Here is a 12,751-nt window from a genome sequence, read left to right as displayed (position 1 = left end):
ATGGGATAAAGTCTACATTTTGTATTTATAGGTATCTCATCTACTTCTCAAAGAACTGGCCAGTGAAAACCTTATGAACAGCAGTGAAACACTGTCTGATAAATTACTGGAAAACTTTATGAATAGCTGTGAAACACTGTCTGCTGCAAAAGACTTCTTTCAAGTGATGAAGAGCAAAGATGTCTCCTTGAAGACTAAAGTGCGTCTAACCCAAGCCATGGTATTTTCAATCACCTCATATGCATGTGAGAGCTAAGACAAGGAAGCTGAATAAGGAAGAATGAAGAATTGATGCTTTTGAGTTGTGATGTTGGAGAAGAATGCTAAGAGTACCATGGGCTGCTAAAAAGAACAAATCTGTCCTGGAAGAAGTACAATGAGAATGCTCCTTGGAAGTGAGAATGGCCAGACCTCGTCTGACCTACTTTGGTCATATTGTCATAAGTGACCATTTTTTGGAGAAGGGTAGCCTCTTTGGTAAAATGGAGGGTCAATGAAAAAGGGAAAGGCCTTCAACAAGACGGATTGATACAGTGGCTACAAAGACAGACTCAGGTATAGCAAGGATCATGAGGCTGGCAAGGACCAGGTAGTGTTTTGTTCCGTTGTACATAAGGTCGCTGTGAGTCGGAAACGACTTGACAGCACCTAACCAACAACAGGTATCTATCTCTCTGCACTAAAGCATTCAGTATCTAACCCACCCGCCACTCCATTGGTTGGTTTTGGTATCTTCTTGCAGTCAAAACCATACCAAAAGGTACAGTTTTTTGTTTTTTTTTTTTAATGTAAACACATTTGCCAAAATTTATTTGCTTGTTCAAATGTTTCATTCTAAACTATAGATTCCAATTAACTATATCATGTATGGTTTTGATGAGATGGACTTTTTTGTGCATTGTTTTAAATAACTGTATTTGAAATTTTAAAATCCTGTCAACCAAGAAAAACACATTTCTAAGGTTTCAAAGACTTAGTTTTGAACACATTATGTCAATTCAGAAACTAAGTGTAGTCTTAAAATTATTTTAAGTATTTCAACAATAGCTTGCAGTCTAAAGATTATTTTTGTATTTTTATTGTGATTTGGGTACAAGTTTATAGAGCAAATTCATTTTCCACACAGCAGTTCACATACACTTTTTCTCTTGACATTGACTCCAATTTCCTACAATGCAACAGCTGTCTTCCCACTCTTTCCCATAGTTACCTATTCCCTGTTCTTCACTCCCATGCACTCCTGCTCCCTAGCTGTCTCCCTGTGTATACACAGCCCTTATATTCTCCCATGACTGATCTCTCCAAGGAGTGTATCTACTTAATGTAAATGTTCAGCTCTTATGCCTGTCTTTTGTTTGGCTGGAAGCCACAGGAATGGGTTCAATTCCAGACCTGAAGGGCAGCTAGGGGCCATAGTCTCAGGGGTTCCATCAGGCTCTATCAGACCAGCAAACCTGGTCCCTTTTTTCTTTGTGATTTTTGAGTTTTGTTCCACATTGTTCTCCCATTCTATCCAGGATCTCCCACGTAGGTTCCCTTCTAAGTAGAAGACAGTGGTAGCCAGGCACCATCTAGTTCTTCTGGTCTCATAGTCATATAGGCTGAGGATCACATGTGTACCAGTCCCTTGGACTAATTGTTTCCATGTGTCTTTGGTTTTCTTCATTCTTCTTTGCTCTGGACAAGGAAAGACCCATTACTGGATCTAGATGGCTGCTTGCAACCTTTAAAGTTTCCAGTTGCTACTCACCAAAGTAGGATGTGGAACAGTGTTTTGCCTAAGGCACCTGACTGCTAACCAGAAGGCTGGCAGTTCAAATCCACCAGCCACTCCTCGGGAGGAAGATGGGGTAATCTACTTCCGTAGTGATACTGTCTTGGAAACCCAAGGAGGGATCGCTATGAGTCGGGTCCAACTCGACATCACATAACAACAACAACATGCCAGTTGAGCTTGATGTCCCCTGCAACCATAGGTCCCAAGTCCACAGTTCCAACTACTTGCTCCCTCCAGTACACTGACTATGGCCAAGAAGTGACTACAATCTTGTCCTTTGTCAGATCTACTATATACTGGACATTCTTATAGAACATACAAATATACTTGTAGAAACACTGTCTGCCAACCTTATACATGGTCATGGGCACATTTCCCCCTGCATAGACATACCTGATGGTTCAGCCTGTCCACCCATCTATCCACCCGTAGATCAATGTTTGCCATCACTGACAACACAGAACTGTATGTACAAAAGGGTTCACTTTTGTTGTCTGTACCTCCCAGGCACATCTCTATGTCTTCCACTTCCTCAATGCCACTATGTTGAACATGAGGATGAGTAAAACTTTTTCATGATATTTAACAACTTACTTCAAAATTAAGGTCCCTGATCAAGATATCTCCATTTGGCGTTGCTAAAGGAACATGATCAAACCTACAGAGAAATTAACAAAAAGAAAATGCTTGACATTAAACACTATGCAAATATATGCTGAAAGAGAAAGGCTAAAATAAAATTAGACAAATGTTTAATTCTTATGTTAAAAGTGCTAAAGAACTTTTTCTGCACATACTTTATAATGTTATCTGCAATGATGATTTCTCCAGCACCAGGTATCAAGGGAATGACTTGTGGTTCTTCAATACCTTAAATGAAAAGTAAGTATTAAAGCCTCATATTATGCCAATGAAAACTTAAAACTGTGGCCTAATACATTCATATTTACCCCTTTCCTGTTGTGAGACCATTGTACGTTCATATTTCCCATGATTTAAATCTTTTAACACTTGCATTAATTCTGTAATCCGAGCAGTAAAACTAAAAATTTAAAAAAAGAAACCACAATCAAAATTCTGAAGACTGTCATATCTTTAATGTCATACAAATCTAACTGAAGTTTCTAAACTAATATTTTAGTTTAAATGAAATAACCTAATGTAAACTCATAAACAAAGTAGCAATGATAGTATGTACATGTTTCAGTAGAGGAGCAGGAGTATGGGGATAATGGAATAAATTTCACAGGATTTCTACCTAACATATAGTTCATTTTAGTCATGTCAGATTGCTTGCTGCCAGAATTTTAGGAAGTTTCCAATGGATACTACTAAAGTACTAGTGCATTCCTCAGACCCATGAAGTATTAGACCCTGAGTTGCTGTTGGAATCATCTATAGGCCATGTATATCTCCGGTGGCACAGTGCCTAAGGCATTTGACTGCTAACCAGAAGGCTGGTGGTTCAAACCCACCAGCCACTCCTGGGAAGAAACACTGGGCGCCTCACAAACCCAAGGAGGGGTCGTTATGCATCGAATCCCACTCAACGGCAGTGAGTTTGAGTTTTAGTGTAAGGAAGTAATTTATTATGTGTATGCCAAATGCATGTTGCCTTCCTGCAAACGTAAGAATTCTTGGTCTGAATTGGGAAAAAGATGAAGAAGAATTCATAATATTAGATGGAATTCAATGTGACAATAGGAAGAAATCAAAACTAATGTCAAAAGGTTGGTAAGTTTAAGAATGACAGGATGGTCAAAGGGAAGGCAATCTGCATCAAAGAAGAAAACAGGATTTTTTTTGTGAATAACAAGGAGAAACCTTCTGAAGAAACAAACACTATGAATGCCATTAGCTGTAAAGGCATTAGCAACAGTAATAACAGCAGGTAGGAAGAATATTATCAGCTTCTCAAGAGAAGGAGATTGCTCACGGTAATTTACCACTTCCTCTATCTTATCTTACCAGGAAGACCTTTAATGTGGAAAAGAAAGGAGGAGGAATAAAGAAGTAAGAGAAAATATAAAGAAGACTCTTAGATTTCGGAGATAGCCTAAGTTACCAAATTTCTTCAGGTTAACAAAGCACCTGAATGAAATTTATGCTTTTTACATCAGGTGTTTTTTCATATACCACACTCTTTGTAATAGAGCTTGAAATACTGAAATATTTAATTCCATTTTATGGTCTAAGAACAATTTTACTATGAGACAATATGACCACAGAAGAGCTAAGAAAAAAATTTATGATGGGGGAAGAAAGTTTAAATGAGAAAATTCTACTCATTAAGTTAATTTACTATGAATTAAGAGAAGATTGTCATGACTCAACATTTCCTAACGAATCAAATACCAGTGTCCATGGAACAAACAGCTTGAGAACCACTAATCTCGTTTAAGGCATGAAACAGCTATCTATAGAAAAAATGAAAAGTTCACCAAACAAAAACTGTCCTTAATTTTCCATGAAAACTAGCTTCCTGGAGTAGGAAATGGGGCTTCACTTGCCCCGTTATCTTAACCTCAAATGGGCACCATCATTAAAGATAACATGTAAAAAACTATTCTTTATAATTACTCATCATTACTTATCTTACCCAGCCAATCTAGTCATTTCACGACCAGCCAAAACTATTCGACCCAGAGCTTGAGACATTCGCAAAAGCATTCTTCCACTTTGGTAATAATCCTTAACAGAAAGAAATATTAGTTCTCAGTTACATTTCTAAGACTTAAAACGATGTACTTTCTTTTTTAAAAAAATTTACTAATTATCCTTATTACTAATATTTTATGGAGTTCTGGTGGCACAGTGCCTAAGGCATTTGACTGCTAACCAGAAGGCTGGCAGTTCAAACCCACCAGCCACTTCACAGAATGAAGGTGGGGTAAACGACTTCTGTAACAATTTACCGCCTTGGAAACTCCATGGGGATTGCTATGAGTTGGAATCGACTTAGTGGCAGTGTATAGTAGCAATGTACTATATTTCTTTATTTTAAAATTTTCATTTAGTAATTACCATTATTAGTATTTTACCTCTAGAAGTTCTGAATGTGTACTCTTGAGATGTCGAGGATGAGATAAATCTAGGAAAGGACGACTGACAACTAGGTAACCAACTACAGTGGCAAGGTCTGAAACAAAACAGTTAAGATTCACAATGTTAACAATATTTTATTTTTTCCACAAACTTCATCCCATCATCTCTTTTAAAACATACTTACATTTGGCAATAATGCTATCAATGAAGCCCATAGAGAACCGAAACAAGATGAAATTATGTAGGTGCTCCACCTGGTAGAAAGCAACAACAAAATAACATATATAGATATAAAACAAATTACCACCAGGACAAAAGAAATTACACAATGCATTTATTCAAGACTATTTACTGAGTGCCTACAATTTCTGAATATACTGTGTATTACACTTCATTGAGCACATTACTGAGCAGATGCCAAACACTTTAAGACTTGGTAAAAACTGCTTTTATGCAGAGTAAAAATTACATGAAGAATTTTAATAATAATGTGATGTCCCTTGTATGCAGCAGTACAATGCTACAGTATTCACAATACTGTCAGAGACCTAATCCCAAAACTGGTCAACAACCAAAGAAGAATGGAGGGATGAGTGAACTGGGTGAAGCACTAGCTCTGGATTGGCACTCAATGCATCCAGTTTGCATTTTGTCTAAGAATTAAATTATGCTCATTCTGAATTAAATGTCAGTGTCAATCAATACAGAACAGCCAAAATCTGAAACTTTAATGTGAGCTCAGCATCTTAAAAAAAAAAAGTTTAAAAATATGTCTTATTCTGCATTTCATTAATGCCTTTCAATACAGTCTTTCATTTCTAGATGTACACAGGATGGGAAAGATCTGATACATGGGCATGTCTTAAATGGGTAACTGAATTATAAACATTTTTCATTATTGTAAAGTGTAACAGGGACCTTCTGCATACCTGTTTAGAACCAAAACCACCATGACACCATTTTTATAGTGTCTGTATATTTGTGATACAATGGTCTTATAAAGGTTTTTACTGAAAACTACCATTAGCCAGTCTTTCTTACTGACAATAAATGATTAATAAAATAAAAAAAAAAAATCTATGTCTTATTCTGGATTTTTAGTGTTTTCAAATTTTCCACCAGATTATTCAAGGCCACCCATGATTTAAGAATGGACTCTATCTTCAACATCATCTCTTTCTACTGTGCTCCTTCTCACAGAGTTACAGAAACACTGCTCTTCAAGCAAGTTCCTGCTTTAAGCTTTCCTCTTATTGCCTCTGCCAGAAATATTTCCTTCCTAGATAGTTAAATTTTGTAACCACTCCCTCATGTCATAAAGATTTCTGATAAACATGTCATCTCCTCAAGAAAGGCCTCCTTGGTCATCCTATACAAAACAGCAAACCCTATCATATTCTGTCTCTTTTTTCTGTTCAATTTTTGGTTACAGAATTTATTACTACCTGCAGTTATATAAATAAAATATTCAGCTATTTACATATTACTGTCTCTTCCACTAAAACATGGGGTTTCTGAGTACCAGGAAGCCTGTTCTTTGCTGCATCTAGAACAATACCTGGAATATTTATTCAGTATCATGAGTACAATAAATACAATGAATATCATGAATACCATGAGGCACTGGGCTCATGTCAGAGATACAACAATAAATAGAACAGAAAAGGTCCCTGGGTTCACAGAGCTTACATTGTAAAGAAAGAAGCTAACAAGTAAAAAAACAAGATAATTATAGAGTGCAATATATGATTTTATGGAAGTTTGATTAACAGAGAGTTACTGGCAGAGGCCCTTTCACATAAGAAGGCAAGGCCTCAAAGAGGTGTTAACATTTGAGTTGAAACCTAAAGGATGAGAATAAACAAGCCAACAGTATACAGCACTGTTCTGGAAAATTATCTTAAATGCACTCATCAGTGAGCACAGTTTAAAAATTACAAAGTTCAGTTATGTTAACTATTATTAAGGCAAAAATCAAGTCCTGAAATAATTTAAAATGACATGTTTAAAATTTTTTTTATCATCTAAAATCTGTAATTTCAAAAATGTTCACTACAATATAAGCTTCCTGAAGGCAGAATTTTGTCGGTCTTTTTTATCACCTATCACTCGTGCCTAAAAGGACTGGCACCTAGCTGGCCCTCAGTATCTTCTGACTGATAATAAATAAAATTACTTGGATTAAAATTTTCTGTGTGGGAAGTAAATAAACAATGATGTATAATTTTCACAATAAATTATTTTTATATTCTAAATCAGGGATCAGCAAACAATGGTGCACAGTCTAAATACAGCCTACTACTATTTTTATAAATGAAATTTTATTAGAACATAGCCATGCCCATTCATTCACATATGTCTATGGCTACATTTATATGACAGAATTAAATTAAATACTTGCACCATCTAAGACTAAAGAAAAAGTTTGCCAACCTGTGCTCTAAATAATAACCTTCATTGTATTATCACAAATGCTAAAAGAGCAAATTCTTTCTGTGGGAATCACTAGACTTAAAACTAAATAAAACTTTTATGCAAACTCTAAAAACACACTGATGATAGAATGTAATCGATGTGTGGTAGTTCAGTTTGTGTGTCAACCTGGCTGGGCCTGGTTGAGTGGCTGGGCAGCTGAATGTAGCATTCCCCATGATGAGGTTGGTAATCAACTCCATGGTGGAATCTACTGGGAGCAGCTGAGTAGCTGCCTTAGGGAATGTGGTGTGCTTCCTGAATATAAGCAGAAGCCTTAGGGAATGATCTCTAACTTTTGGCACGCTTGGACCCTGCATATAGCTATGTCGTTGTTCAGCAGCCTGCCATGCTCTGCCGACCTTGGGACTTACAATGGACTTCAACTAATGGCCTGCTGTGTGGTTTGGTAACATTGGAACTGTGCCATTTTATTTGTTGACCTTGGGCTTGTTAGCCTCAGCAACCAGTAAGCTGCCTGAGTGAAGAGATGCCTCTAGCTTCAGTGGGCCGGGAGCAAGAGGCAGAGCTGAAGTCCAATGTCGAGGGGCTTTCACACAGCTGCCAGAGCCTGGCACTTTGAACTTGGACTTAAAGCCTCCCAATTGTAAGAATAAACTCCTGTCTGTTAAAGCCATGCCATTTGTGGTATATTCTTGTCAGAGCAGTACTAGGTAACCAAAATAGATGTCACTAAACTGTACACGTAGAAACTATTGAATTTGTTTATGTTTCGCTGTATATTTTCTCAACAAAATAAATAAAAATATATGGAAGATTATTTTAATGAATCTACCTATTTATTATAATTGGATACCTTAATATATTGCTACAATAGTTTCCAATCTATTTATTTTTATTAAAAATACAGTATAAAACTCCTTTACAACTATGTAAAAATAAGCATCTTAAAGACATGTATCTCTATATCATGCCATATTTTATAAAGACTTTCCATGAGTCTCGAGTATTTTTATCTTACCAGTTTTCGGAAGACTGAGTGGATTGTCTGTTTTTCTCTTTTATTCCCATTGTAAAAGGCAATTTCTTCACTATTAAAGAAAATAATTCAGCAATTAATTTTCATATTACCTAAGCTTGAAAAAATAATTGTAATACAGTATTTGATGACTGAATGTCTGTTTGAAATGGACATTTTGTGACAAAGTTTAACTGTCAGTTCTTACAAATATAAAACTGAAGAACTCTTCTTTATGAACTATGAAACACATTTTTACTTGGCTAAAGATTTCTTATCTGTCTGCACCCTTGAGAATCAATGAAATCTTACTCTGGGTTAGGGTGGCTGAGTGTCCTCTGACTAGAAATCAAATGAGTCACATAGCTGCAAAGTCAACGATTTTAAACACATCTTACTCTCACAGTGTTTTGTTGGGAAGAACAAAACGGAGAGATTCCATGTTAAAATGTTACATAATTGTGAAAGCACCTAAGAAAACATAGCTCCCTCCCCTTAATTTAGAGGTAAATAGGGAGGAAAAAAGAAATAATTTTTTTATCTGGTTTAATTAATGCTGTATTAATATTTAAATTTGAGATATGATATTCAGGTTATTGTATTTACTTTTAATTTCTGACACATACTTCAAAAGAAAAATATTTTCCTAAAAAAATTCTACCTACATAATTCTTCTCCGTGAAATAATCATGGCTAACAGAAGAGATTCTCATAAGACAAAAAAAGTTGATTAAATGAAGTACTCTACAATAAATAATGAGCTACACCATTACTAAATACCTACTAAGTACTAGGAACTATGTTGGACACTTTCCATATATTATCTGTAATCTTAGCTTCATTATTGTTGGATAAGAATGTTAGACATTTCATGAGGCCGGCCTGCCTGATTTCTGGGGGTAATTTCTGCCCCTGTCTCTACCTCCCCTAAATGGCCGCAATCTGTACATGAGATTCTGCTCCTAACTCAGCTGATCAGAGCACAGGGATACGCACCTGACCTGATCACAGACTGGACTGCAACCTATGCCATATGTAGCCTAGCTAGACAAGATGCTAGGCTCATTTGCAGGAATTTGGAGTAAGACATGGAAGGACGTTACCATGACAGACACATAAAGAAAGACAGGACCGGGACAGCCATTATAGACTACAAGTTGAAGTATAAACCCAGATAGGAGGGAAAGAATTAAAAAACACCTAGAAAAAAAAAGATAAGTAATGACGTCACAGCATACAGCCTTTGAAAGTCAGACAGAAAAGCAGGCTAGATCCTGACAGCTTCACAGTGCCAGTTCCCAGCAGGCCTAGGTGAACAGTCATTCTTATTCTTGGAATCCTGTATCTGCACCACAGCTCCCTTTCACTTGAGATGGTTTGAATGGGTCTCTGTTCCTGGTAGCCTCAAGAACTCTGACTAGAAAAAAGGACATTTTATAGATAAAGAAATAGGTACAGAGTGCTTCTTAAGTAAATTTGCAAAGGTCACACAGCTAGGAAGTGAAGGAGTTGAGATTACACCTCAAATGTGACCCTAATGTCTATAGTTTCTCCACTATAACAGTATGATGCAACTATGCCCAGAAGTACTTCTTACAGAAGAGGAAAATAAATACTTATACTAGGAGTCTAGAGGGCACAACTGAAAAAGCCTTCAACACACACCCAATATTTCTTTAAAGTCTTTTTCCATTAGTTTATGTGAATAGTGCACACAATGGAATACTATGCAACATTCAATAACAAAGAATCTGCCAATCCCCTCACAACGTGGATGAACTCGGAGGACAATATGCTGAGTGAAATAAGTCAGTCGCAGGACAAATATTTTATTAGTTCATTATTATAAAAAGTCAAGGAAAGGTTTACACATGGAAGAAACTTTACTTTGTTGGTTACCAGAGATAAGAGAGGAGAGAAAATTGTTGACTGGTTAAGAGACATGTTGATCTGGGTGAAGGGAAAGATAATATAACAAAAGTGTATGACCAGCACAATAACAATAAGGAAAAGAAAGACAGAGAGAGGTGCACAACAAAGGTAAATACTATAACGTACATAATATCACACTATCAGTAGTAACAAAAACTAATCTATGGGAGGACACATAGGTAGATAGGCACGAAGATCAGACATGGGTATGTGTATGGTAATATAGCCATGACCTTACACAGGTTTGGCAGATGATATTTCTACATATATATTTGTATGTGCTATAAAAATGTCCATAAACATTACATAGTTAACAGGCAACAAAGTTAGGATAACGTCTTAGCCACAACTAAGCACCCTGAGGGAGTGAGTCACTGGGCCTGCAGGCTCAGAAACATGGTTGCGGGGGACATCAAACTCAATTGGCACAACATAGTACACAAAAACATTGTTCCACATACTACTCAGGTAAGTAGTGACTGTTGTGTTATAGTTGTTCTATGCCATCAAGTTGGACCCAACTCATAGCGACCCTGTCCTTGGGTTTCCGAGGCAGTATCACTACGGAGGTTGATTCTTAAAACTAGCAAGAGGCCATCTAAGGTGCAACTATTGGTCTCTCCGAGTCTGGAACATCGGAAGATTGGGCAATTTACTTCCATAGAGATACCGCCTTGGAAACCCAAGGAGGGGTCGCTATGAGTCGAGATCAATTTGACGGCAGTGAGTGAGTGAGTGTGTGAGTCTGGAACAAAAAAGAGTGAAGAAAATTAAAGGCATATGGAAACAAATGGTCCAAAGGACTAACCATGGGACCCTCACCTATATGAGCCTGAAACCAAAAGAACTAGACATTGCCCAGCTACCAATGCCAACCACTCAGAAAGGGATATCCTGGATAGAGTGGGCAAAAAAACATGGAATTAAATTCAAAACCATAAAAAAGACCACGATCACTGGATCGACAGAGACTGTGAAACTCCCAAAACTATAGTCCCGAGTCACCCTTCAGGCTGGTAATGAGACTCATTCTCGTTGCTTAGTATCTAGCCAACAGACAGGCCTACGAGTTGAACAACCACAATAGGGATATGCACTCCTTATAACAGTCAACCATGGGATATCAGAAGGAGCATTTTTGTACAGGAAGAAAACTAGGCAGGCAGGAATGTAGAGGTAAGAAGGTGTGGTAGTTAAGTTGTGTGCCAACATGGGCCTGATTTTGAGTGGCTAGGCAGCTGGATGTAGTTATTCCCCATGATGAGACTGGTAATCAACTCCATGGTAGAATCTACTGGAGTAGCTGAGTAGCTGCCTTAGGAATGTGGTTTGCTTCCAGTATACAAGAAGCAGCTTTGAGGAAGGGCTCTCGCTTTTGGCATACTTTAATCTTGCATGTAGCCAAATCATCATCCACTAGCCTGCCATGTTGTCTGCTGATCTTGGGACTATTACTGGACTTGAATTAGTGGCCTGCCGTGTGGCTTGGTAATTTTGGGACTGTCCCATTTTACTTGTCAACCTTGGGTTTGTCAGCCTCAGCAGTCAGCAGCTGCCTGAGTAAAGAGATGTCTCCAGCTCCAGGGGGCCAGGAGCAAGAGGCAGAGCTGAAGCCCAAGGTCAAGGGGCTTTCACCTAGTCCCTAGAGCTTGGCACTTTGAACTTGGACTTCTAGCCTCCTAAACTGTATATAAACAAAAAACTGAAAATAAATCCCTGTTTGTTAAAGTCACCCATTTGTGGTATTTTCTGTTAGAGTGGCACTAGATAACCAAAACAGAAGGATACAGGCAAGAGGTAACCACAGAGGTGGGAGGAAAATCATTACATTATGGGCATTGCAACCAGTGTCACAAAACAAAACACGTACAAACTGTTGAATGTAAAATGAATCTACTTTGTAAAATTGCACCCAAATTTCAATTAAAAAAATATACCTTTTTTTTTGATCTGTAGCCTATATGACTATGAGACCAGAAGAACTAGATGGTGCCCGGCTACCAATGTCATCCACTTGGAAGGGGATCTATGTAAGAGATCCTTGATAGAGAGGGAGAACAATGTGGAACAAAACTCAAAATCGTTTGGAGAAAAAAAAGGGGGGAGGGACAAGGTTTGCTGGTCTGATAGAGCCTGGTGGAACCACTGAGACTATGGCCCCTAGCTGCCCTTAAGGTCTGGAATTGAACCCATACCTGTGGTTTCCAGCCAAACAGAAGACAGGCATATGAGTTGAACATTTACCTGAGGCAGATACACTCCTTGGAGAGAACAATCATTGAGAAAGAAAGGCTGCCTATGCATAGGGAGACAGTTTAGGGGGCAGGAGTCCATGGAGGGATGGACACTGGGAAGAGGTAACCATGGGGAGGAAGTGGGAGGGGAGCTGTTGCATTGTGGTAAACTACGGTCAATGTCATGAGACAAAGTATATGTAAACTGCTGTATGGAAAGTGAATTTGCTCTGTAAATCTTCACACAAATCACAATTTTAAAAAAAAAGTAAAAAAATAATAAAAATCACAATAATAACTACTTCATAACCA

The 12,751-nt window shown here is 37.7% G+C and overlaps 1 protein-coding gene across 1 annotated transcript in view; it reads right to left on the bottom strand.

Moving 5' to 3' along the window:
* The window catches only part of ABCD3 (ATP binding cassette subfamily D member 3), a 176,226-nt gene that overhangs the window by 27,446 nt on the left and 136,029 nt on the right, over positions 1–12,751 (bottom strand). The window contains exons 10-16 of the mRNA XM_007936070.2: positions 8,277–8,346; positions 5,007–5,076; positions 4,819–4,916; positions 4,377–4,468; positions 2,728–2,819; positions 2,575–2,647; positions 2,372–2,435 (exon numbers count right to left, since the gene is read on the bottom strand). Coding sequence (XP_007934261.1) covers positions 2,372–2,435; positions 2,575–2,647; positions 2,728–2,819; positions 4,377–4,468; positions 4,819–4,916; positions 5,007–5,076; positions 8,277–8,346 — 559 coding nt within the window. The remainder of the gene's footprint in view (positions 1–2,371; positions 2,436–2,574; positions 2,648–2,727; positions 2,820–4,376; positions 4,469–4,818; positions 4,917–5,006; positions 5,077–8,276; positions 8,347–12,751) is intronic.

Source organism: Orycteropus afer, unplaced genomic scaffold (genome assembly GCF_000298275.1).
Source record: "Orycteropus afer afer isolate SDZICR_OR568_19922 unplaced genomic scaffold, OryAfe1.0 scaffold00033, whole genome shotgun sequence".
Taxonomy (NCBI): Eukaryota; Metazoa; Chordata; class Mammalia; order Tubulidentata; family Orycteropodidae; genus Orycteropus; species Orycteropus afer.
The sequence above is the reverse complement of the archived record's forward strand: the minus strand, read 5'-3'. Positions and strand labels throughout refer to the sequence as shown.